This window comes from Merops nubicus, unplaced genomic scaffold (genome assembly GCF_000691845.1).
Source record: "Merops nubicus isolate BGI_N331 unplaced genomic scaffold, ASM69184v1 scaffold49921, whole genome shotgun sequence".
NCBI classification, from domain to species: Eukaryota; Metazoa; Chordata; class Aves; order Coraciiformes; family Meropidae; genus Merops; species Merops nubicus.
Window position 1 is genome coordinate 2,382 of NW_008591245.1, and position 22,205 is coordinate 24,586.

Here is a 22,205-nt window from a genome sequence, read left to right on the forward strand (position 1 = left end):
CTGGAAATAAACAAATCCTGGACACTCTGGGGACCTGCAAACTCAGGGGGATGAGAATCTTTGCTTTAAAACAGAAGCTAAACCAGTGATATACAAGATGATGATTAAAGAAGCCATTTAACACAGCAAATCCTAATTTCCCCAGATAGGCTAATGTATTTAGTTATATGGTGTCCTCGGAAGCAAAACATTTTGTTCTTCTATTTACAGCAATTCTATGGATGTTAATTCTGCAAGTAAAATTTATCCCTGTGGGGCCCTACTGAAGTCAAATGACCTGCAAGCCAGAAAGATTAGGACTTTTATCATTGTGGACATCAATTCTGACTTGCAGGAGATGACTTGCAATCTCTAGGGAGAAGATTCCGGGTTTACATGGTGCTGATAACAGAAAGGGGCCCAAGAATAACATCAGAATAGTTTCCAGAAAATGCTGATTTACAAAGATGATGAAAAAAAAATATTACTGCATCTTTAACCCATCCAGTATTCACACAATTGCTAATTTTTCCAGTATGTGAACTTCAGTCAGTTGAGTAAGGAGAACTCAGCTGGAAGGAAAGAAAGAAAAGGTTAGTTCCATGGCAGTGACTGCTGTTCATTCAAAAATAACTGCAAATGAAACCTTCTGTAGCTCAAGGTAACTGCAGTATCGTTTTGACAACATAATAGAAACTGGCAAGGACCTGATCATCCTGTTTCTAGTTCTTTACAAAATATAGGAATGCTCCTTACAAGACACTGTGTGGAAAATAGTTGCAATAAAAATAATCTGTATTTTCATGGGAACTTTTGTGGTTCTTGCAGCCCATGGATCTGTATAGCATGGTTCTTACTGGAGTCTTGTGTTCCCAATGGGTAGGGGAACCTGGAGAAGGTGGGAAATAAAGGGAATTCAGCAAGACTGCAGAAAGTGTATCTTGGCAAGACTGATCTACTGAGCTGTAGGATATGCTGTCCTGCTGCATATCTTGCTCTTCTTCTTTGTATCTCACACTGTGCTTTTTTTATTGGCATTTAATGGAGAAAAAGTACTGTTTTAATAATGCAGTTTGTCTGCTTACTGTACTTAGCCAGCTCTCCACCAGGGTAGATTGTTGTGTGAATTTGGGATGATAAAGAAAAAAACCCTGTGTTTTCCTCATTTCCATTTAGCAAGATAAATAGAATGGAAAAAGGAAGGAAGGAAGGAATTCTTTAAAAATCTTCAAAAACTATTTTCTCCCCCAATTTCTAGCAGAGCTTGAAAATATTTTTAGTAAGAGCCTCCAGAAATTCATCTATCATCTAGCAGCACTGAATCACTTCACTGTGCACGCACCCTCAAAAACTACAACATGATTGTATTTGACTTTTCCAATGAATTACCAAACAGATTCTTTTTGTGTGGTTACGACCTCAAAGGATTGCAACAGTTACAACTCGTTTGGAAGCTCTGGAAAGAGCTGGTTTGAGAATTGCTGTGCATGCTAAAAGAAACTGAAAATGTTTGAAACCTGATGGTAAACAAAAGTGAAGCCAACTATTTTTTTAACTGCCAAAACTCTGGGAGATGCAAGTTCGTACACAGCTCACAAATGGAGTTTAAAAGGTCAGAATTGTCTCAGTTCTGTATAAGCCAAACAACAAATGAGTGGGGACATGTCTCAGATGGGGTGGGGGTAGATTTTAATGCAGAATTTTCATTCAGGATAGTATTTCAGGTTTAGCTGAAGATGTCATGAGTGCTATCAGAGATAAAGATGAAGAAACGAAACAAGATACTTTGCTCTTGACCAGATCTTCAGCTTGGTGTGTATTAAAGAACTCTGTTTGTATATAGTGTTTAACTGTGTTTCCAAGCATTGTCAGACAGGATTCTGGTTTAGTTTTGTTCTCTTTGTGGGTGAGGCAGAGTGTTTACAGAGAGGCATTTGAAGGGGAGTTGACAGGCTTTTGAATACATAACCATCTGAAGATCATAAATCATTGAACATGCAGGAAACCAAGAGTTATTATTGTAAAAGCAGATTTTGTTTTAAAGCTGTAAAGGCCAAAATTGTGTTCCTGATAGAAGTCTGCTGGACAAATTCGCAGTGGATACACATCAGTGCTCTAAGTACTATAAGTCACAATGATTCTGAAAATGGTTTCTAGTCAGTAAATAAAAGAGAAAAAAATTTTAAATAGGACATTGGTACAGTATTTTCCCACTCTCTACTTAATGAATATTATTCTCAGTGAGAAATTTTAATTTCTCACTTTGGTATCCCATGTAGAAACTTGCAGTCTGGAAAAGTTTTGCAAGTTTGCTAAACTGAAAATCTTTATGTTCCTTGTCCAGCTTCCCTGAGCAAGTGAGGTCCTATGTGCTATCTCCAGAATTAGTGTCATCGTTATGTATTTGTCAGGGTAAAGGCTTCATTTGTGCAAGAACTCTGCGATCTTTTAATTATGACATTGATGGTTCTTTGGCCAGTGTGTCAAACAGTTTTATATAACACAGCGCTTCCAAGTATGCTTACAGCATCCTGTCCTGTTTAGAATAGGAAATGTCTGCACCATCATTTCAGAATGCAATATAGCAAGTGATGAAAGAGCTCTGTTTTCTCACAGTTCTACAAGCAGCCTTTTTATAAGCAGTTGTGTCCCATTTGCTTAGTATTCACTTATGAATGGAAAAGTTTACAACATACGGCTGTTTCGATCACTGTGGGACTCAGGTGTTCTCTCAGCACAGCATAAACACTTGGAGACATGGGAAGAAGATCTGATGGAGAATGTGGATCTGAAGAATCATTTAAGCTTAAAAACAAAACAAAAACACCACAACAATAATCTTAAAACCAACCTAAATCCCTCTAACTTGATGCATAGCAATGGAGTATGGTGAATGCTAACTCAATTAGTTAAGCCTGTACTGGGGCTTGCTGGTGGCTCTGTGAGCACACACCAACAACCTGGTACACATTTTAAAATGTAGGAGATAGGACCAGGGGATGAGAGGGTAAACCTGACTCTCTAATATGAGCTGCTGGAGAGAAAAAGGAGATAAAAAAGATAAGTAGATCAGAGTACTGTAAAGTCTGCATTCAGTTTTTACGAATGTTTTGCCCCATGGATGGGAAAAGCACTGAGGAGGTGAAGTTCTTCCCTTTCTTGCCTTTAGTTGTCCTTGACCAAGTAAAAACATGCAATGTGTTGCTATCCCAAACTATTTGAATGGGGGAAAGGAGGGAGGGAAAACTGAAAACAGTATGTAAATTTAGTAAAAATAACATTTGAAGTATAATACAGCTGTAAGGATACTTACATTTTGGAGACTGGGATAAACACAGCAGGAACATAACCTTTGCCTCCTCCCTCTGAGGGCTTTGAGACTAAAAATAAATATTGGAGTAATTAAATATTGCCTAGTCATTTTATTACTTATTTGAAATTTATTATCTGTTTTAAGTGCTGCAGATCATAATATATTAGCAATGTCCCTGCTTATGTTTAAATAAGCAGAAAATTTTTTAGAAGACTGGACTTTTATAGGCAAAGTCCATTGAATTAAAATGAAAAGGAAAAACTTCTGTAGCCTTCAAATATTTTTGATTAGTGTAGGAATTTGAATTTAAAAGGAATTGTAACCTTTTATACTGAAAGTTCAGAAGAATGTGCATTGTCTATTAAAAAAATCAAGGTTTTGAGGGTTTCTTAAAGAGAAAGTGTGTTTGATCTGAACATGGCCTAACTTGTAAGTTGGACAAGAAAGCATGGGCCTGAATGTATTTGGAGCCATTCTTGTCTAGCCTTCTTCTATTTTCCAGTGCAGTTGCCAGGGACTTTGGGGAATTTTGTCTGCTACAGTAACTTTCTAATCATGCAGTATGTTGGCAAAAGGCAGTGCAGATAAGTGACCTTTATTATAGGGTTCCACCAAAGGAAATGAAATAAAGGTCTTCCAAGCTGTTTGAAAAATGGAGAATTTCCTTGAAATTAGAGACAACATTCTACAGTGTAATACAATTATTAGTCAAATAAGCAGGCTGACTTTTTAGTGTCCTGTCCTTTGAACACCTGAACACTGAATTGTGTAATGCATCAGTCAGGAAAAAAGTCCTATTTTTTGACTCTTTCTACCCTAAGATCTATTTCTTAGCTTCTTTTAAATATTGTTGTCGTCACCTCTAATGTAACCTCTAAGACCAGGGACATATTTACAAAATGAAGCTGTCTAAATGATAGATGTGTTAAAGCAAGTTCTCTTGATGCTGATTAAAGGAGGCATCTTAATCTGTTCTTTTTTTCCTCTCCCCCACATTCCTCAGTGTCTCTCGACTTCGCAGCTGCTTTGCAGAAAGGGGAAATGGAGAAATGGAGCCCAACCTTCATTTGGCTGACAGCTGTAGTGTTTGCCAAAGGCCTTATCTTTGGGAATGTCTGGATACAGATACTTCAGAGGGTTTTCAGGAACGTTGTCTGCCATAATAACTTTGTAATCACGCAGTATGTCGGCAAAAGGCAGTGCAGATAGGCGACCTTTGTTATAGGGCTCCACCGAATGGAAGGTTACATCTCCTGTAAAAACAAAGGCAGTTGTGACATATTATTGCCTTTCTTTTGCAGTTTACACTGGTGTGGGTTTTGCCTGTTCATACCGAGGTTAGTATCTTTCATGATAGACTTTCTGCACACCCAGAAATGAATTTATAGCCTGCAGTAAGCAGGTACACCTCTTAATCTAGTTAATACAAAGAACTGACAGGTAGGGTTTCAGAGTTTTGGTTTGTGCTTCTGTAAATGTGATACTTTTATCTTGCCCAAAACCATACTAAGACATGATACACACGAATTTTGCTTTCAAACCAAAGAAATCTTGGCTGCTGTATTACAGGCGTGTTGCAGAGTTTGCAGTTTGTTTTAAAAAAAAAACAACTTACCATTTTCTAACTGATCCACCCAAGTAAAGGTAATTCCACCCAGATTGCTTTCACTAAACCTTAATAAAAATGTTCCTGGTGTCTTGTCTTTGAGCAAGATTCGTTCCTTCTCTTTGCTTACAAATCCCATTACGTACCTGAAGTACAACAGGAAATCACAGGTTTACTTTTGGAAAAAAAATACAGACTTCAATCTGTGCAATACATCTGGCCAAACTTTATATAGGTGTTCAAATCTTGGTTACAAAAGCTTTACAAGGTCTTGAAGCTATGACAAAAGCTTCACGTGAATTACATGTGGAATATGGCATTGAACACAAAGTACTATGCAGCATGATGAAATTTATCCCAGTACTTGACTATACACTGACAGAACTCATCAATGGCTCTAGACCTGCATTTTTAAGAGATTCAACAGTGTTCCCTGTTACCAAAAAATTCCAGAAGTTATAAATAGGAAGAGGGAGACAGAAATATTAAACTTTTTGCAAATTCTCTTCTGTATAACTGAAACTGAGAGTAGTAAAAAAAAAAAGACAAAGCAGAGAGAGGCCAATATACAGCGGTTTCCTTGTTGCTCACCCATCAATCCAAAGAGGAAGAATGTGTTTTTTAATTAAGTCCAGGATAGCTTCCAGCCAAACCCAAAAGGTAAAAGACTTTCCAGGCAAATGCTCCTAATGGTTAGAAAACAAAATCAACACACACGAAAAGAGAATGGAGCGTACTGTTACCCAACATGTGTATGACATGGCTATCTCAGTTACTTAAGAGTAAACTAATCTGTTCAAGCAAGAATAACAAATCTCAGCTGGTGTTTTGAGTAATGTGCCTATCTCAGCCTGACATAAAAACATGATTTTTTTTAAGATCTATGTTGGAAGCGCCTCATTTTTCAAGGGGGAAAAAAAAAATCACAATCATCGTTTCTTTGTGGTTATGAAATAACATTTAGAGAGAAAGGATGATGGGGAAGTTGACCTTCCTTCCAAGGTTCTATGCTTGTTTAAATAACATAATATTAATAAAAAGAATTTACCCTTCTTTCTCAGTAACTTTAATTTTCCTCAGCAAAGTTACTGAAGATATCAACAGACTTGAAATAATTTAGGTCACAACTGAGCATATGAAAAAAATTACTGTATGCTTTATGAAAAATGCATTGTGTGCTTTAATAGCACAATATATTGATATTTTACAGAAATATACAGGGCACACTATAATGACAGTTTCTGATATCTGTAGCAATGGAACTAAGCAGATGTCTTACCCCAAGCTTTATAGTTTTCCTAGTTATTTTTACAATGAATGTGACCAAGCTGGGCTACAAGTCCCACATCTGGCAAGTGGGGAATCTTATCAGTAGCATCAGAAAGACAAGTCATCATCAGTTAGGCACAGATGTGGGGTTAAGAGAAAGAAGAGTCCAGTTTTACTTTTGGAACTGTACCTTACAGAACTTTGCCCAGGATAGTTGATAATCGTTGTAACTGACTTGTTGTCCTAAGAGAGAAAAAAAGCAGCACACACAAAAAAATAAGAAAAACCCCTCAGCAAATAATGAGTCTATTTTTTTTTCTGAAGTAGATATAATTTGGTATCTGTATAGTTGAGGGTGAAGAAGTAGAGGAAGATGTACAGTACATCCAGACTTGGAGAGGGATTGGAAGGGGCATGCTAAGGGATCGTAGATCATATGTTTCTGTCCCTTTTAAGTAGCTAGTAGTTTTGGGAATATTAGTCTAAAGTAGTCTGAGACTTGGTTTCTGCAATACTGTGTGCTCAGTTTTCAGCCAGAGTGCTGTTTCTCTTTGCCTTCACTCTATCTTAAGCTTCTGTACTTTAAACCAATTCATTTTTTCTTTCTAATGATTCCTGCTAATTTACCATGGCACCTCTCAACATTACTACCCATACTAAACAAGAAATCTACCCAAGGAGGCCAGTCTTTACTTCCCAGCTTTGAAAGCAATAAAAGCAAAGATTCCCCTGTCTTCGACAAACTCTTCTGTTCTTGCCCAACAGTAGAGGTACTATTACACCCTCAGCTTGGACTTTCTTACAGCTCACAATATATATTATACTTTTTTTCTTTTCCAGAAACCAACAGTGGGGTGTTTTTTGTGGTGTTTTCTTTTTCCCTTCTGTTTTTTTCTCCTGCCAGCTTTCCCCAGGGCCTCTCCCTTCTTGGGATGGTGAGATCTAAGTGTTCCATAGCTCATGCTGCTGAAGTTACAGGGCCTCTTTGCGGTGCTGTCACTAGTGAAGGATGGGTCCCAGAATTAAACAGGCCTACACAGATGGGTACTTAAAATGAAACCCAAACCAAACCCTGTAAGCAAGCAAAAAGACTTCCTTTTGATTTCAGATGCATGAGATAATGACTTGCTAAGCAAACAAAATAACATCACAGTTCAGTGTAACTCTGATGCCCTCTAAGTTTAGCAGCCTGGAAGTTCAGAAGTTGAATCACTTTGTGGTAAGAGTAGCTGACATGGGCTTTTCTTGAAAGAAAAAAAATGTCATTGTGGCATTTTTGAAGTCAGCTCTGGAAGTGGAGGTCATGCTTGAAGTCATTACCTATAACTATCAAATCTAAGAGCCCCAAAGCAAATAAAATCTGTGTATTGCTACACACTTACCTGTAAGTTTCTCTGCCAGCATGTTGAGCTGCTCAGAATTGAGTCCACGACCAACATAGGATGAAAATTGCCAGCTCAGTACTTCTAAGAGCTGACTTAAAGGGGCAGCAGGGGGATTGTTGAAGAAAGACAAATTCTGCAACAGAATTAGTGCTTTGTTTAGACAGTTAGCAATCATGAAATGCACTGCAGGCTGTAAAAGAAGGCTGCAAGTACTGAAGCAGAATCTGGAAGTGTTAGAAATGTGATGTGTTTGTGGGGGGTGGATACATGGGGGGGAATATGTGCTGGCCCTCCCTCCTGCAGCCACCCAGCAAGGTCCACTTGGGTGCCTGAGCAGAGCTGTAGGGAGAGATTCCTAGAATGAGTGAGAGGCCGTGTATGAATCTTGGATGGTAAAGGACCTTGCTGTGTGTCTGCTGGCATCTTATCTTAAGACTCTGAAAATATGCTTAAATCCTCACCAAGAAATGCAGATATTCTCACTGTACTTTAATATGTTTAGTGCAAGGAAATCTTACATGGTTATGTCCTCATTTGGCAATATACTGTTGAATTGTTTGGCTCACCTTAGGTTTTTGTTTTCTGGACAGTAATTTAATACACACTGAAGACTGTACAAAAAATTCTTTGGAGTGTCACAGAGTGATAATGACGTTCAGGCTGATGGTCAGCTAGCCTGCCATCACTCTTAGGTGCATTCCATGGCAAACTGTCTTAACCTTTGTTTAATAACTACTACTGTAGCCTCCAAAAAGGAAGGTTAAGCATGCCTACGGTTTTATGTCTGGGCAAGGAAAAAAAGATAATGACAAACAAGATTAAAGTAGTATGCTGATAAGAGTGTATGTGAAGAAAATAAGGCAAATTTTGGAGGGAAACACTGCCTTTTTATAATGAATATATTCAGTAAGTGAATAATAGAAATGTGAACATGCAAAAAGTCAGGACTTGCATACTAAAGACCTACCTGAGGATCATTGGTTGACAGATTGTACCAAATAATAGAAGCCCATGCGTTGGGTAGTTGGCTGACATTGGAAATCATCACCACAGGCAAAGAGCTGGTCTGGTGGAAAGAATGAATGCAGTATGTAAATGCTGCTGAGGAAAGCACTAGTGCTGTGTTATGCTTTGGTTTTTCAGCCCCCTCTTCCATCCCAAAGCATACGTTTCTGTCCAGAAGTTCTGGAAATCTTGTGTCTGCTTATGATTACTGCTGAATATAGCATCTATGATAGATGGACTCATGGCATAACATGCTTGTTCTACAAGGTGCTGGAAAATGCCTCTTATTCTTGTCCCAGAAAATCTGGCTAGAATACTTACTTCCAAATTTATAGTCAATCCATACAGGCAGACCTGTGTTTCAAAGCTGATGGAGTGCAGTTCCTCAGTCACCATGTGAGGGCCCTGAGGAAGGAAGTTACAGAACTGTGAATTGTACAGTTGGCACTTAACACTTTTTTAGTGATCCAGCTGCTGAGATTAAACAACTCTGAAAGAAAACATGTATCAAATATATCAGTAGAACAGGAAAAGAAGGAAGTGAAGGAAATTGTTTAACTCTGACATTAAATTAGTCCAGGAGTCTGGTGGTTTATTTTCTGATAAATCAAATAAAAAATAAAAAAAAACCAGTCATGACACTGCTAAAGTACTAATTTTAAACTTTGAACTTTTGCTTTTAACTTTTTCTAAAATGACACAGATTTGCACACAAAAATTTAACAGGTTATTTTTGGTATCTGATTAACATTGTCTCCATCATTTAACTTTCTAAAGTTTCTTTATTGATTGATAATTCTAATTTAAACAAAGGTATTAAACTTTAAGAAGGAACAAATTAGAAACAAAACAAAAAGTTACAGCTTTAATGACCCTCATCTAGGTACACAGATTTAGTTTAAGTATATTTAGATGGTACTAGTTTTGAAGTAGAAGTCTAAATCATTAATCCAAAGTAAATCTGTAAAAAACAGAGCTTTTCTTGGATAGGAAAAAAAAAATACCTGTTTGTCATAGTTGATTATCAAATTTGTAAACAAAACAAGCATTTTGTTTTGATTGCAAACAGCAATGCTCTGTAAAGATCCAAATCTCTGCCCCTTGGGGAAAGGATCTTTAAAAATGCATTTCCATCCCCAGATACCCAAGTATGAAAATCTTCTTGTTCTTTTCCTGTTTTTTATTGTTGTTGGTTTTCCTTTCCCCATCACATATTTGTTTTGTCAGACTTTCTTAAAAAGAAACTAGGTCAAAAATCCCAAATCAAAATGCTTCCATTTACTGAAATCCTCTGCTTTTGGTCCGTGTAAATTAGAACTATTCCTTGGGAAAGTGCCTTGTGGCTTTATCTTTCCAGGGAGCAGGATGTATACAGGCCACTGCAATAAAAGATATTGTATAAATGAGGGATTGAGACCACAGGAGAGTCTCAGGTATCTAAATAATAAATCTGCATTGCAAAGGGAAAATCCAGCTTAGAGCCAAAGGCTTTTAAATGAAATACTTGTCTGTTCAATGGATGCAAATGTTTTAATGCAGGTAGAATCAATCCACTCAACTTTTCAACTTTTTTTGTTGACACAAAGTTGAAAAGGGTTGGTGAAACTCCTCTCTCCCTCCCTGTTGCCATGATTTTGCAAAACCTCACATTTTTCTCATGGAAAAATGACCTAAGCAAAAAGATGTACCTGCATGAAAGGACAAATCTCAAATATGGAGAGCTACCACTTTTTATTTTTTACAAGGCAAGTCATACTTACCAACTACACTCTCAGCTTACTAAACATCCTATAACAAACCTAGGTTTTGAATTATTATAGTTGCTGTTAGAAATACCTTGTTCATGCTAATAATGACTTCACAGACTGTGATTTGACTAAGGAGAAGCTCTCTTTGAGGAAAACAGTTAGTAGGGAACCATGTCACAGCTCAGATGCCCCAATTCTCCCCAGCCCTATGTTTTCTGTAGTTACAAAGGCATAAAGTGTGAAAAGGGGAGTAAAATGCTACCAAAAAAAGTAGAGCACCAACATTTTTACACCTAGCTATGTTTTTGCATTTCTTTGTCTTGATGCAAATGACTTTGTCAGTAGCAAAGTAATTGGGAGGTGAGCCTTGAGTTTCAGTCTTGCTAATCAGGTTGCAAGTTACTGTGTTCAGAAACTCTGAATTATCTTCAGAGTATCTCACAAGTACCGTTTCCTTTAGGTTTTTGGTTAAAATTCTCCATGCTGATCAGATCTTTATACTTAAAGACTACTTGTAGTGACCTTTGTGCTTGTGTAACTACATCTATTTGGGCTGTGATATAAATGATTTTTTTTTTTTTTTAAATAAAACTTGCCAACATAACTTTACCCTCAGCACTTCCACTGTGCAAAGAAATTGATTGAGGGGTTCTTATACCTTCTGCATCTCTGGCAGGAGGGGAATGAATGAAGGCAGTACCCTTCTTGCCTGTAGTTCTGATTTGTGCCTGTGGTACTTAGGGCACTTGGGGGAATCGTGCTTAGTAGGAAGCCAGAGCTGAGAAGAAGGACATAGGGTAGAGCTGTGCAGATGGTGAGGAGATGAAGCAGTGGTGGTCTGGATGTGGGGGGTGCTGCATGTCTCTGAAACCTAGGTACTGCAAATTTGTCATGTTTGTCAGGGCTAACATGTCATGGTACAGTGCCACCACCAGAGGGGAACCTACCACCGCTTTCGGAGGAGTGTTGCTGAAGGAGGCACACTTTTGGTCCTGGCTGAGGCAAGGAAACTCTTTGATGCAAACACAATTATATCCTTACTTCAGCTGTAAACTTGGCTAACAGACTATATATTTAAAGGACCTACAGGAAAAATTGTTTCAACATAAAAAAATCAAAAAGTTTATTTTTTTTCAAAATAAAAATGCCCAAAATAGCAGTCTCAAAGAGGAACACATACATTCAGGTTATTACCTCCTACCTTCTGTTGTAACTTTTTAAACATACATATTTAAGGCATGTAATTAAAATTTGTATGACTAGTTCTGAAAAGTTCTCATATGATAGTATAATTTGGATCTTATACTGATTATCAGGATAACAGGTATTTCAAAATCTAACATACAGTTTCTCTTTCATTTAAGTAAAATCCAGTCTGAAATACTTGTGAGTAGTCAAAAATAACATGTAAAATAAATGCACAAACCTCATTTCCTTTGCTTCCAGCACTCGATTTCATTTCTTTGGGTTGCTATAAAGCAAAACAGTATTAATGTGCTAAAGAAACTAGGCAGAGGTATATTATACAGAACATTATTTGTAACCATGATGTTCTTAGTATAATAAGATTTTATTTGCAATATATAAATACACTTTAAAGAAGGCTCTGTCACTATGCCTTGAAAAGTCTGTTCAGTGATTAGTCTTTTGATATTGAAACAGAATTTTTTAAGAAACTAAGTTAATGTAACAAAGAGTTAATTAGGGTGCTTGCAAAGTGTATAATACAAAAAAGGACTAGAGACCATCAATCTGCCATCTCCTTTTGCAAAGCTACACTGATGCACTGCATCTGTGGTTAAGCCAAAAAAAAAAAACCTTAGGTGAGGGAGTCTAGTCAGAAAGGATGACTCACTGGGATACTAGAGAACTTACAGAAGCACTACTACTAGTCTCTGAGAAGACTTTTTTTGCAGGCATTACTTTCAACCAGACCTAAGGCATTCAATTTTATATTTCCCCTAGACAAAGGTGGTGTGGTTTGGGTTTGGTTTTTTCTTTTGCTTGTATTGTTTTTTTAAATAAAACTCAGTTTCTGAGAAGCTGTGTAATTCAGCATGATTAGTCTTTTTTTTCCTGGCATTAATTAGGATTTGCTTTGTCATTTCTGTGAAAACATATCTCATTTTATGGAATGGCTACAGTGTGGAAGGCATCAAGAGGTTCTAGGAGCAAGCTTTCTGTATAAGGGGAAAGAAAATGAGTATAGACTTGAAAGTAATACAATTCTGCCTGCCTAGTTTTTAAAGACTCTTTTATTTCTTTACGAGAGGTGCCCAGCAGGAAAAGAAGCAGTGGGACTTACCAAATGTCTGAATTCTACTGACAGGCTTCCATTGGCAGATTCATCCATGTTCATTGCTTTCATGTGTGTGCCACACAGGATGAATCTCCGGTTACTACGGGGGACAATACACTTACATCCTCAAATAATAACATATTGGGCATTTTAAGAAACAAGGTATTTTATTTTCTTACCTTACAGTTGAAACATTCCTAAAACAGAGGAGGGGCGAGGGGACGAAACGGATTGTGAGTCAGTAAATGTGTAAGCCATAACTTGTACAGCAATTTTTAAACTAAAGAACTGAAATTTGTAATGTCCAGTTAGACTTTTGTATGTTGCCAGATGCAAGTAGTGTATTTTCTCTAGCTTTTTTCCCCCCATTGGATTGATATGTGGGCATTCAAGCTGCAGTACTAACTGCTTGCATGCCTGTGCTCGGGACAATACGAGCCTGTGTAGATAGCTCATGGTGTACTGGGAGGATGTGTCCACAGCACCAAATCAGACAGCATAAAGATATTGAAAGAAACAGTCTTGGTTTCTCTCCTGCTCCTTCCCCACTGGGTGTTTTCCTTCTTTCTTTTGGGCCACATGTGTCTGTGGTCAAGGTGTTTTTTATGGGCCTGCAGAAGCACAACAGCCAGGAGAAGGGAGGTAGCTGGTACCTGTGGCTGGGGGTGGTGAGGACTTGGATCACCTTTGCTGATTTTGAAATTCTACCTTGACAACAAATCCTTTGTCCCATGTTTTATCAAGCTAGGTTGCCCTGACCTATTTGTAACCAAGTTTGCCCTACAGTACTAGGTGTTGCACAGAATACCACCCCATGCTGAGAGAAGATACATCAACTCCAATAGAAATACTCCAGACAGATTAATGCTGTTTTCATAAATGCAGCATGGACAGGCTCTGAGATGCTTTTTGCTCAGGAAACTACAATCAACCAAAGAAGCTGGGGATCCTGGTCATTTGGGACCATTCTGAGAAGTAATGGGGGAACCAAAGGGGAACCAAACACCTTAGAAAGGAGCAGTATATGTAGCAGTCTTAATCCCAGGCAGGGGTAAAACTGTAAGTGGCCATTGTTGCTAATTACAGCACAATTTTCAAGACCAAGCTTCATGTACTCCTTGGAGCTGCTGTGTTGAAGGTACTCAGCCTATTAATATAAGCAGAGATAAGTGGGATTTGAAAGCTAACTGTCCTATAAATGCAATACAGTTTCTTTTAAAGTCTTTGTGTGATAACACTATTTCAGCCTGATGAATTTTATCTAAACCTTGAAACTAATCTTAATGTGCTTCTTCCCTCCAATTTGAAAACATCAATTTGACATAGCAGCTTTTTTTTTTCTTTTTTTAAAAAAAAGCACAAATCATCCACATTAAGAAAAGAAAAGCAATACTCTGCTGTTTTAACTGGTTGGGTTTTTTTGGTTGAGTGTTTTTTGCCTTTTTTTTATAGCAACTTCTAAATCAGATTAGGGTAGCAATTGAAAATTGTGTTGTCTCTGTAGGGAGAGAAAAAATATCTTCACTTTAAAGTTTCTTACTTGTCAATTGTTGCTTTCACTCTGATTTGGTAGTTCAGCTCTGGCAATTTAATTAGCAACCTTCAAAACAGAAAATGTAGAAGTGAATATTAACAGAATAAAGTTTTCACCAGAAAGTATGAGAGTAGTAGCTCTACACTAAGGTATCTGAAAAGATTATAATCTGAAAACAGATTAGGCATCTAGGATTATATCATGATGTACAGGGTTGTGTACTGAGAAAAGGAGCTGAGCTGTTCCAGTGGCAGTGGATCTGTATAATCTGTGACTACACTGTAGATGTATGTGTACTTTCCTTCATGTACCTTTTCCACACGCCCCCTAAACCTCCAAGCATTCTTCTTGATGTGGGGTGGAAATGACATGAGAATTCCTCTCCAATCTTTTCAAAGTCAAGCAAGGAGACAGTGGGAGAGAAATAACTTGCCATTGATTCACCAGAGCCCCCCCAAATACAGAGGTTTCTCCTTCCTACATGTAAAATTGGCTCTGAGTATTCTGATATTGGCTTGTATGATGTGGGTCATTATTTATTCAGTTTGCCAAGTCACTAGAACAAGAATTCCATGCATACAGAACCCTGGAGGTGCTGACTTTTGGCCATAATTTTCTTTTCTTCCTCAAGCTGATTTACTCTTTATTGCCACTTCTTACAAGAAGTGACAGATTCTGTGGCCTTTATATCCCCATTCCAGAAAATCTCCCTGGAATCCACAAGATCTCTCACACTTGATGGTTCACTTCACTTTCTAGATTCTCCTAGGATAAAATATAGTACACAATGAAGAAGTTTATATTGGATTTCTTTTCCTTACCTTAACTTAACAGTGAACTGTATTAAAGTTTTAAGAACCATTGGTCTCTGGGGATGTGTTGGCATGCAGGGCTGCCTTTCAACCACGAATGAACTGTGTGAAAAGAAGTGAAACAGATTGTTAGGAATATGCATTAACAGCTGTATTTGGCTGAGGAGGAAGTGCTGGTGTCTCTTAGACTTATTTCTCTACAGATGCTTAAGTGGGAGGCATGTATTCTAACTCTCAGTTCTTAAAATCATCCAGTGGTCTAACCTATAGTTGAGTTGTTCTTATAAGAAATAGGTATTTGGAAGACATCAAAAATCAAAACAAACCAAATTCTATCATCTAGAAATACCAGGCTGATAAAAATTTTGAAGACCAAAACTTATCAGAACCATAAAACAAGAGTATAAAAGTACACTGAGCCTTAGCTCCAATGAATTAAAAAATCATTTAATAATTTTTCATTATTTATAAAAAACAGTTGGCCATGTTTTGGTTTCAGATAGTCACTTGTGGTGTGTCTCTAGCATAGCTAGTACAAAAGGTAAGAGGATGGTATTTCATCTATTACAGAAGGGTGAACTAGGGGGGCAGAAGGATGTCTTGATGGGGAAGAGGAAAGACAGGGAAAAAAACTAGCACCTGTCACTTTACTTAAAAAACAAAACAAACCAAAACAAACACAACTTTCCTCAGCAGTATGTACATAACTTGTACTGAAATAAGTGGATTTTGTGAGTTCACTTAGAGTCAGAAATTGATCACAAGCCCTTAACTGCTACACAGAGGATGCCTGGCACCTTCAGCTTCTAGGAGTTTTGATGACAGCTGTACAGACTTTTTATATTGGGAACTTGGTCTTTAAAAGCCTCGGAGATTGAAACTTTATTTTTTAACCATACTGTCTCGTTGTTGCCAATAACTCTCTGAACTGACACAAATTGATGCACAATGGCTTACGCACTTCCGGAACAGATTGTAGAGCAGAAAGTTGACTTTCTCCAGCAGCTGAGGTCTTTGCACTGGGATGGGGTCCCCATCGTAAGTCAATCTGGTCAACAGTTCATCCAGTTTTTCTAGCTGCCTTCTTACTTGAAAGAGACTCTCTGCCAACAGCGTAAAACTACAGCAAGACAAAAGATGAGTTTGCAATTTTCCATGTGAAGCATTTCTTAGAACGTCATGGCTCCTGAATTTCTTGCTGAGGGAAGTTGGAATCAGGACAGTTGGGTACTTTCTAGCTTATCCAGACTCATGTCCATTCGTCTCCTGTTTACAGGACTATATAAATATATTAATAACATTACCTACTTTAAAATATAAATATTTATGCAACAGTGTCTGTGATGATTTGGAAGAAAGCCATACATAGTGCTGATGGTTTACATGCAGGACACTTATGCCAATGGCAATTCTTTCCTACAGGTCACTCATTTTGCAAAATGTACTCTTTAAAAGGATAATATTTATATAAAATGTACCAAATTACCAAGACTGAAGAAGTGTAAAAACAGTAAGGAATATCAAATCCAAATGCACTTGCTAACAGTTTAATCAGGTACGTGTGTACAAAAAGTCATATTTTTAAGCCATTTTTAACATCTTCACTGGAAAAAGCACTTCAGTGGAAGAAAAAAAAAACCCACCCACAAAAAAGGAAAAAAATGTTTTGGTTTTTTTTTTCTTCAAACCTAAAAATGTTCTTCATTGTTTTTCTTCCTCTTTTCTTCTTATTTTTTACTTCACCTTTTCCAGAAAAGATGTTTGATAAGAGAGAAATGACCAGGACTTTGATATTCTCTGGCTGCAATATCTTTTTAAATATAATGCTATTTTCTTTTTGTTTGCAATCACCTTTAAAGTTGCCATCACAGAGATTACTGCCACTCAATTCCTGCGTAGTTTGAAGTCTGGGGAGTGATGTACCTAGTGAGTCAAAGCATAAAGTGTCTACCAAGCTCCTGCCTAGACAAAACTCCCACTGTCCTCGGTGACAAACTCAGTCAGCACAGCTCTTACTCAAGCAAAACTCCCAAGGGGTTATGTATCATCTATCTGGAACAACTGTCAAACCAAAAAATGAGTGGTTGCCACGGCTCAGGTCCAGCAGTTCCCTGTAGTGTTTGTTCATTCAGAATAGCAAAGGTTGCCCACCAAAACAAATTGTATTTTTTAGTTATTTACTTGGTTAGCTGCTAATGAGTCTGCTGCTGTTGCGAGGTAGCAAGGCAACTGATCTAAAGGAATGATCACTTCCTGTGCAGCAGACTTCCTGTGGTTTTCAGTGGAAACACAAGCTCGAGGCAAGTTTACCAGTTCTGGAGCTGATCAAGCCCTCCATGGAGGGGACCCCCAATGCAGGCAATCTGCTGCCGCCTCTTCCAGTCCAGCAGCTCTTCAGTCAGCATGTTGCTCATAAGCACATCGATTTCATGAATCACACGCCCTACTTTACTGAGTACTTCCTGTAAAATAGGAAAGGTGTCACAAACTGACCACAGGGAACAGCCACAAATTTCTGCAATTATCATATAGTGTTGATTACTTTTTTTAAAAATTTTTCCATTATTTTGAAAGTAACTGTGCTAAGTCGCTATCGCTTCAGCCTCTTTAACTCAGAGGTGACTGGAATCATCACCAGTTGTACTTGAAATTAATCCTGAATCTCTATGAACTCTTCCTCAGTAAAACTTCTTTTCTGGGGGGTGGGAAGGAGGATTGTTACATTCTTTGTGGGCGTAATACCTCCAAGAACTTAAGATTTGCAAATGCTGTCAAGGTCAAAAGAGTTCTCCTCCTGTTTTGCATCATATCCCGTGCACTGGGGTTTTGCTTGCCTGCTTTTAAGCATTCAAAGTACATGGGCTCAAACAAGTGGCCTAAATGTACTGTTTTTTTGTGCCAGCAGAGAAGTGGTATGGGGAATATTTGTCATATTTACAAGTCTTGGTTGCTGAAGACAGCAAGGTACCACTGGGGAGTTGTTGGGGTTGGTTTGTTTGATTTTCTGTGCAATTACCCAATTACATTTACTTTGAATACTTTTTATTTACTTTAAAAGCTACAGGCTGACAACCAAGTTATCCATTTAGCACAGTACATAAGTGCTGTGATGTGGTGCCCTCACCTCACTCCTGAGGTTTGCAAAACCAGATCCTTGATTGTGCTGTTGCTTAACTGCCAATTTCTTAACTGCTAGTCCAAATCACCCATACCCACCCAAACATTTTGTGGATTTTTCACTCCTGTGTTATTTGTCTGCTCTTCTGAGAGAGGAGGATTTAAAAAGGCACGCGTACACGTTTGAGTATTCGGTGTGGGAATAAAGGGAGGAAGCAAATGAACCACAAATAACAAAACACGTTGCTAACCTTTCTCTTGTAGTCTAAAGTATTGAGCATCGCCTGCAATGCCAACATTTCCTGTTTAATGAGGACGCTGTTTTTGTCACTCTGCTCTGCAGGGGATGAAAAAAATCAGTGTAAATGTGTGTTGTGGGTGTATGTGTATAAGGGGAGCAGGGGGAAAAAGCCATGACCAGACTGCAGCATGAACTGGTGAAAAAATAAACTGCAGGAGATTATGTAATAGTGTATTTCATTTGAATGGACTTGCTTTAGTAAAGTGTTACGATAAGGTTTTATGATTCCACTCTTATTATGTCTATATGGAGTGGGAAAGGGCAGAAACCATAGAGATGATAGCTAGAAATCCATAAACTTCTTATTCATGTGCATACTTGTGTATTATGTACATCTGGCTTGGATCAAGGATTGATCTGTACGCTACTGAAATATGCTCGTGGTGTCAGCAGCTGGACTAAAGCTCTTTGGACTTGGTCTGAATTACGTGTCTGGCTGAAAGAATGGAGGTTACACATTTGAAACAGAGAAAGTGTTTATGGCCGTGGGGATTTCAGCAGCTGGGAGTACTGATCACTGGGTATTTCCCCCTCTCCGTAACCTTTTCTGGATCATGCATCAGTTTCAACCTTCCCCAAGCTTGCCCCGTTTGCTCTTTCACACACAACTTTTCCCCTGCCCTCGCCTTCCCCCACCTCTTGATCTCCTTCCATCTTTCGTGCTACTTTCAAAAAAGAGATTGGTGCCAGTTGTGTCTCTGCTATGCTCTGGATTGACATCTTTCTATGATGCTAGGGTAGATGTTTCAGCAGACAAGGAACTAACAGTCAGCCACAGCAGCTGCCTGCACACACTGCGAGGTACTGCCAGATGGCTGTGCTGCTGTAGAGCATTTTTTGACACTCTGAAATTTTAAGCCTTGAAAGTCAATTACGTAAGCATGTTTTCTTCTGCAAGTGGGGCAGGCTTCAGCCATCTGCATGGTCAATAATTATGATTGGCCTGATGACTAGCAAGTCATTAAACCATGGCAATTTGATCTCTTCTGATTGCTTGGCCATATCCAGCCTTAAACGTACAGGATTCATGTGTTTAAGAACTTGGATGTTTCAAGCCCAATATTTTTTTGCATGTTCAAAGGGAGATACTATGAAAATATCTGAGCAGACACAACTGGACCTCAGTTTCTTTTCTGAAGGAGATCATGCAAGGACTGTTGCCATGGACTCAGCCATCACAGGCTGGTCAAACGTGCATTCAGAGAGCTTACCAGCTGGTTATCACCACTGTGGTCAAAAAAGAACAGAAAGCCAAGTTAGAAACTAAAAAATCAGTTTTGCACAACTCTACTCTGGGAACTAAGGGCCTCTTCCACATCATGCCGAGGAAGGGCCATGTCAAAAGTGAGGAAATTGAAAAATAGGTTCTTTAAATGAATAAAAATATTACTTCTTAAGCCATTATGCAGCTTATCTGTAGAAAATAACTATACTGCTCTACAAGATCCTCTTTACCCTCTTAACCCCAAAAGAGTCATTATGTTCCAAGACTGTAACTTTATATAAACTAAAAATCCATTTTTATGTTTATGTGTCTTATCTGGGTAACACATAAAACCCCTGCAAGCTTGGGTCTAGCTGCACATTTAGCCATTTCCTACAGAATCTAAAAATTATTATAAAACCTCTTACCTAAGCTTTGTATTGTTTTATACCTGAAGTCAAATTCCTCTTGCAAGTCTTCCAAGTATTTGACATCTTGGTCAGTCATCTTTCCCAAGGAAAAGAAAGTAAAATTCTTAGGTGTACACAGAGACATAAAAGGGAATTTGTTTTGTAATGGACAAACGCACAATGTAGTGTTTCCCTTTCCTACTACTGGAAAATCCCTAAGTAGTTCTGGGAACTCTGGTTTACTATCTTATAAACTTTTAAAAAGTCAATTGAGTTACAAATACACATTTATAACTACAGATTTATTTTACTTTTTCAGAAAGCCAACTATTATCCTCTCTCCCAAGTCAAACAGTAGTTGATACAGCTTAACTGCTTCTTGTTTACTTGTTCAATGACACAGAGGAAGGTAGGAATAATTACATTTAGCCTGAGCTAAACTGAAATTATTGTGCTAATGTAAGGGTCTTCTTGGAACTTTAAAACTGGCCAAATGGATGATTTTGCATTGACTTCAATGGAAATTGGAATGGTGTGTGCAAAGCCAAGAAAGGAGACAGAGGCAGGGCTCAGAGATATTATCTAGATAATTACTTAAGGATTTGGGTATATAAATGCAACATTTTTGCTGCTTTGGCTTTTTGCAAGGGCTTGTTTTCATACGTACTGCAAAAAGTTTAGAAGGTGTTTTCTAGTAACCAAACAATGATAATTTAAAAAAAAAAAATCCACATCAAAAGAAGGAAAATAAAACTGTAGGAAATAATCTGTTTTACTTAGGTCTGCTTCTGTGCTGTTTATAGGAAGCCTTGATTGTGCCAACAAGTCAATCCTTTTGAGTTCCCTGAGAAGTGCACATTAAGTATCTGTGAAAATACAAAAACTTTTTTGCTAAATTAGGAGACACAGAATTAGCCACTTTGGTTTCCTCTCTACTTCAGAGACCGAACTTTTATATATGTAAGGTATGAAATTCCATACAAAAGGAGCTGGCTGATTTCTGTGCTCAACTTAATTACCTACTAAAACTCTCTTGTATCTAGAAATAGTTTTCATTTTCACTGCTCTTTCAGGGATGGTTGCACTTCCCCACACAGGCAGGAGCAGCATGGTAGGGCTGCTGGGTTGCACCTTTGTCTGCTTTTGCTTTGCAACCCTTATCTTCTAACTTTATACATAGATAGAGATCTAGCCTCACATTCTTCTAAACCTAGCTTTATCCTTTTAAGAGTTTCATCTCTGTAAGCTTTCTTCCGCACGTGTGGGAACACTGATGAAGAATGCTACTAGGACCTCTTTCCCCTGTACCTGAAGTGTTGCTCTCCAGCAGCACAGGACAGGTATTTCAAATGCAACATCTGTGCTGAGACTGCTGCAAAGCTGAGTGGGGCTGGGGCAGCAAAAGGGCTCCAGGCAGTCTGAATGGTTATCCTACCTTCAACTGAATGGGCAGGTATTCCCCGAGCTTTCAAGGTCTCTGTGGGACATAGCCACAGGTTTGGCTTGCCCTGCAGCAGTATGGGAAACTCCCAGAGAACTGTTATCATCAGCTCCCAGTGTTCTTCTCCCCTCACGTCTCCAAAACATGTAATTATGTCACGTAGCCCTTCAGCTTTATAAAGATCTTGGTAGGTGACTCAGAGGTCACGAAGGCTAGATACTGCTGATCCAACTAAAAGAGGTGAAGTTGCAGAAAGACATTTATTGAACCTCACATCTTTATCAAGACAGTAGATACGTTCTTACTGTACTCTGGTCTGCCTGCAACTCACATTACGGATAAGTGTGATAGCTTCAAAATAGGTAGCTCCCACACTGAACCTAGAACTGCTGTAAAAACCTGAAGATTCAGGTATATCCTGAGTAGTTAGTCTAGGCTGAGATCCTCAGAATAATGGAAAATAGTTGGCATAGCTTGTTAGCAAAAGTATTTGTGTTTCCCAGCTCAAAAATAGTTCAGGTATGTCTGTACGAAAATCATGACCGTGACTATTCATCAAATAGGACCAAAAAAATACCTGAGCACTGTTCTTGATGGCTGACACCTTGTGCTCTACATTTCTTTGTCGTTCTGAAACCACAGAGTTCTGCAGAGACTTTTCCAGCGGCCCCTGGAGCACATTGAAGAGATAATGGGTGGATGAGTAATAACAAGTGGTAGTAACTCTATTGCAAGTCCTAGCACACAGGGAATTTAGAAATTGGTCTTCAACCAGCTGGAGA

The 22,205-nt window shown here is 38.4% G+C and overlaps 1 protein-coding gene across 1 annotated transcript in view; it reads right to left on the reverse strand.

The window, feature by feature from the left end:
- Window positions 1–461: 461 nt before the first annotated feature.
- STAT4 (signal transducer and activator of transcription 4) overlaps window positions 462–22,205 on the reverse strand; it is a 36,546-nt gene continuing 14,802 nt past the window's right edge. Inside the window, exons 4-23 of the mRNA XM_008950175.1 lie at window positions 22,001–22,093; window positions 20,001–20,079; window positions 18,319–18,404; window positions 17,261–17,412; window positions 15,912–16,070; window positions 14,960–15,052; window positions 14,145–14,204; window positions 12,784–12,801; window positions 12,611–12,704; window positions 11,732–11,776; window positions 8,879–8,962; window positions 8,520–8,618; window positions 7,550–7,685; window positions 6,358–6,410; window positions 5,490–5,584; window positions 4,908–5,044; window positions 4,354–4,545; window positions 3,293–3,359; window positions 2,676–2,784; window positions 462–551 (exon numbers count right to left, since the gene is read on the reverse strand). Coding sequence (XP_008948423.1) covers window positions 525–551; window positions 2,676–2,784; window positions 3,293–3,359; window positions 4,354–4,545; window positions 4,908–5,044; window positions 5,490–5,584; window positions 6,358–6,410; window positions 7,550–7,685; window positions 8,520–8,618; window positions 8,879–8,962; window positions 11,732–11,776; window positions 12,611–12,704; window positions 12,784–12,801; window positions 14,145–14,204; window positions 14,960–15,052; window positions 15,912–16,070; window positions 17,261–17,412; window positions 18,319–18,404; window positions 20,001–20,079; window positions 22,001–22,093 — 1,878 coding nt within the window. The 3' untranslated portion in view covers window positions 462–524. The remainder of the gene's footprint in view (window positions 552–2,675; window positions 2,785–3,292; window positions 3,360–4,353; window positions 4,546–4,907; window positions 5,045–5,489; window positions 5,585–6,357; window positions 6,411–7,549; window positions 7,686–8,519; window positions 8,619–8,878; window positions 8,963–11,731; window positions 11,777–12,610; window positions 12,705–12,783; window positions 12,802–14,144; window positions 14,205–14,959; window positions 15,053–15,911; window positions 16,071–17,260; window positions 17,413–18,318; window positions 18,405–20,000; window positions 20,080–22,000; window positions 22,094–22,205) is intronic.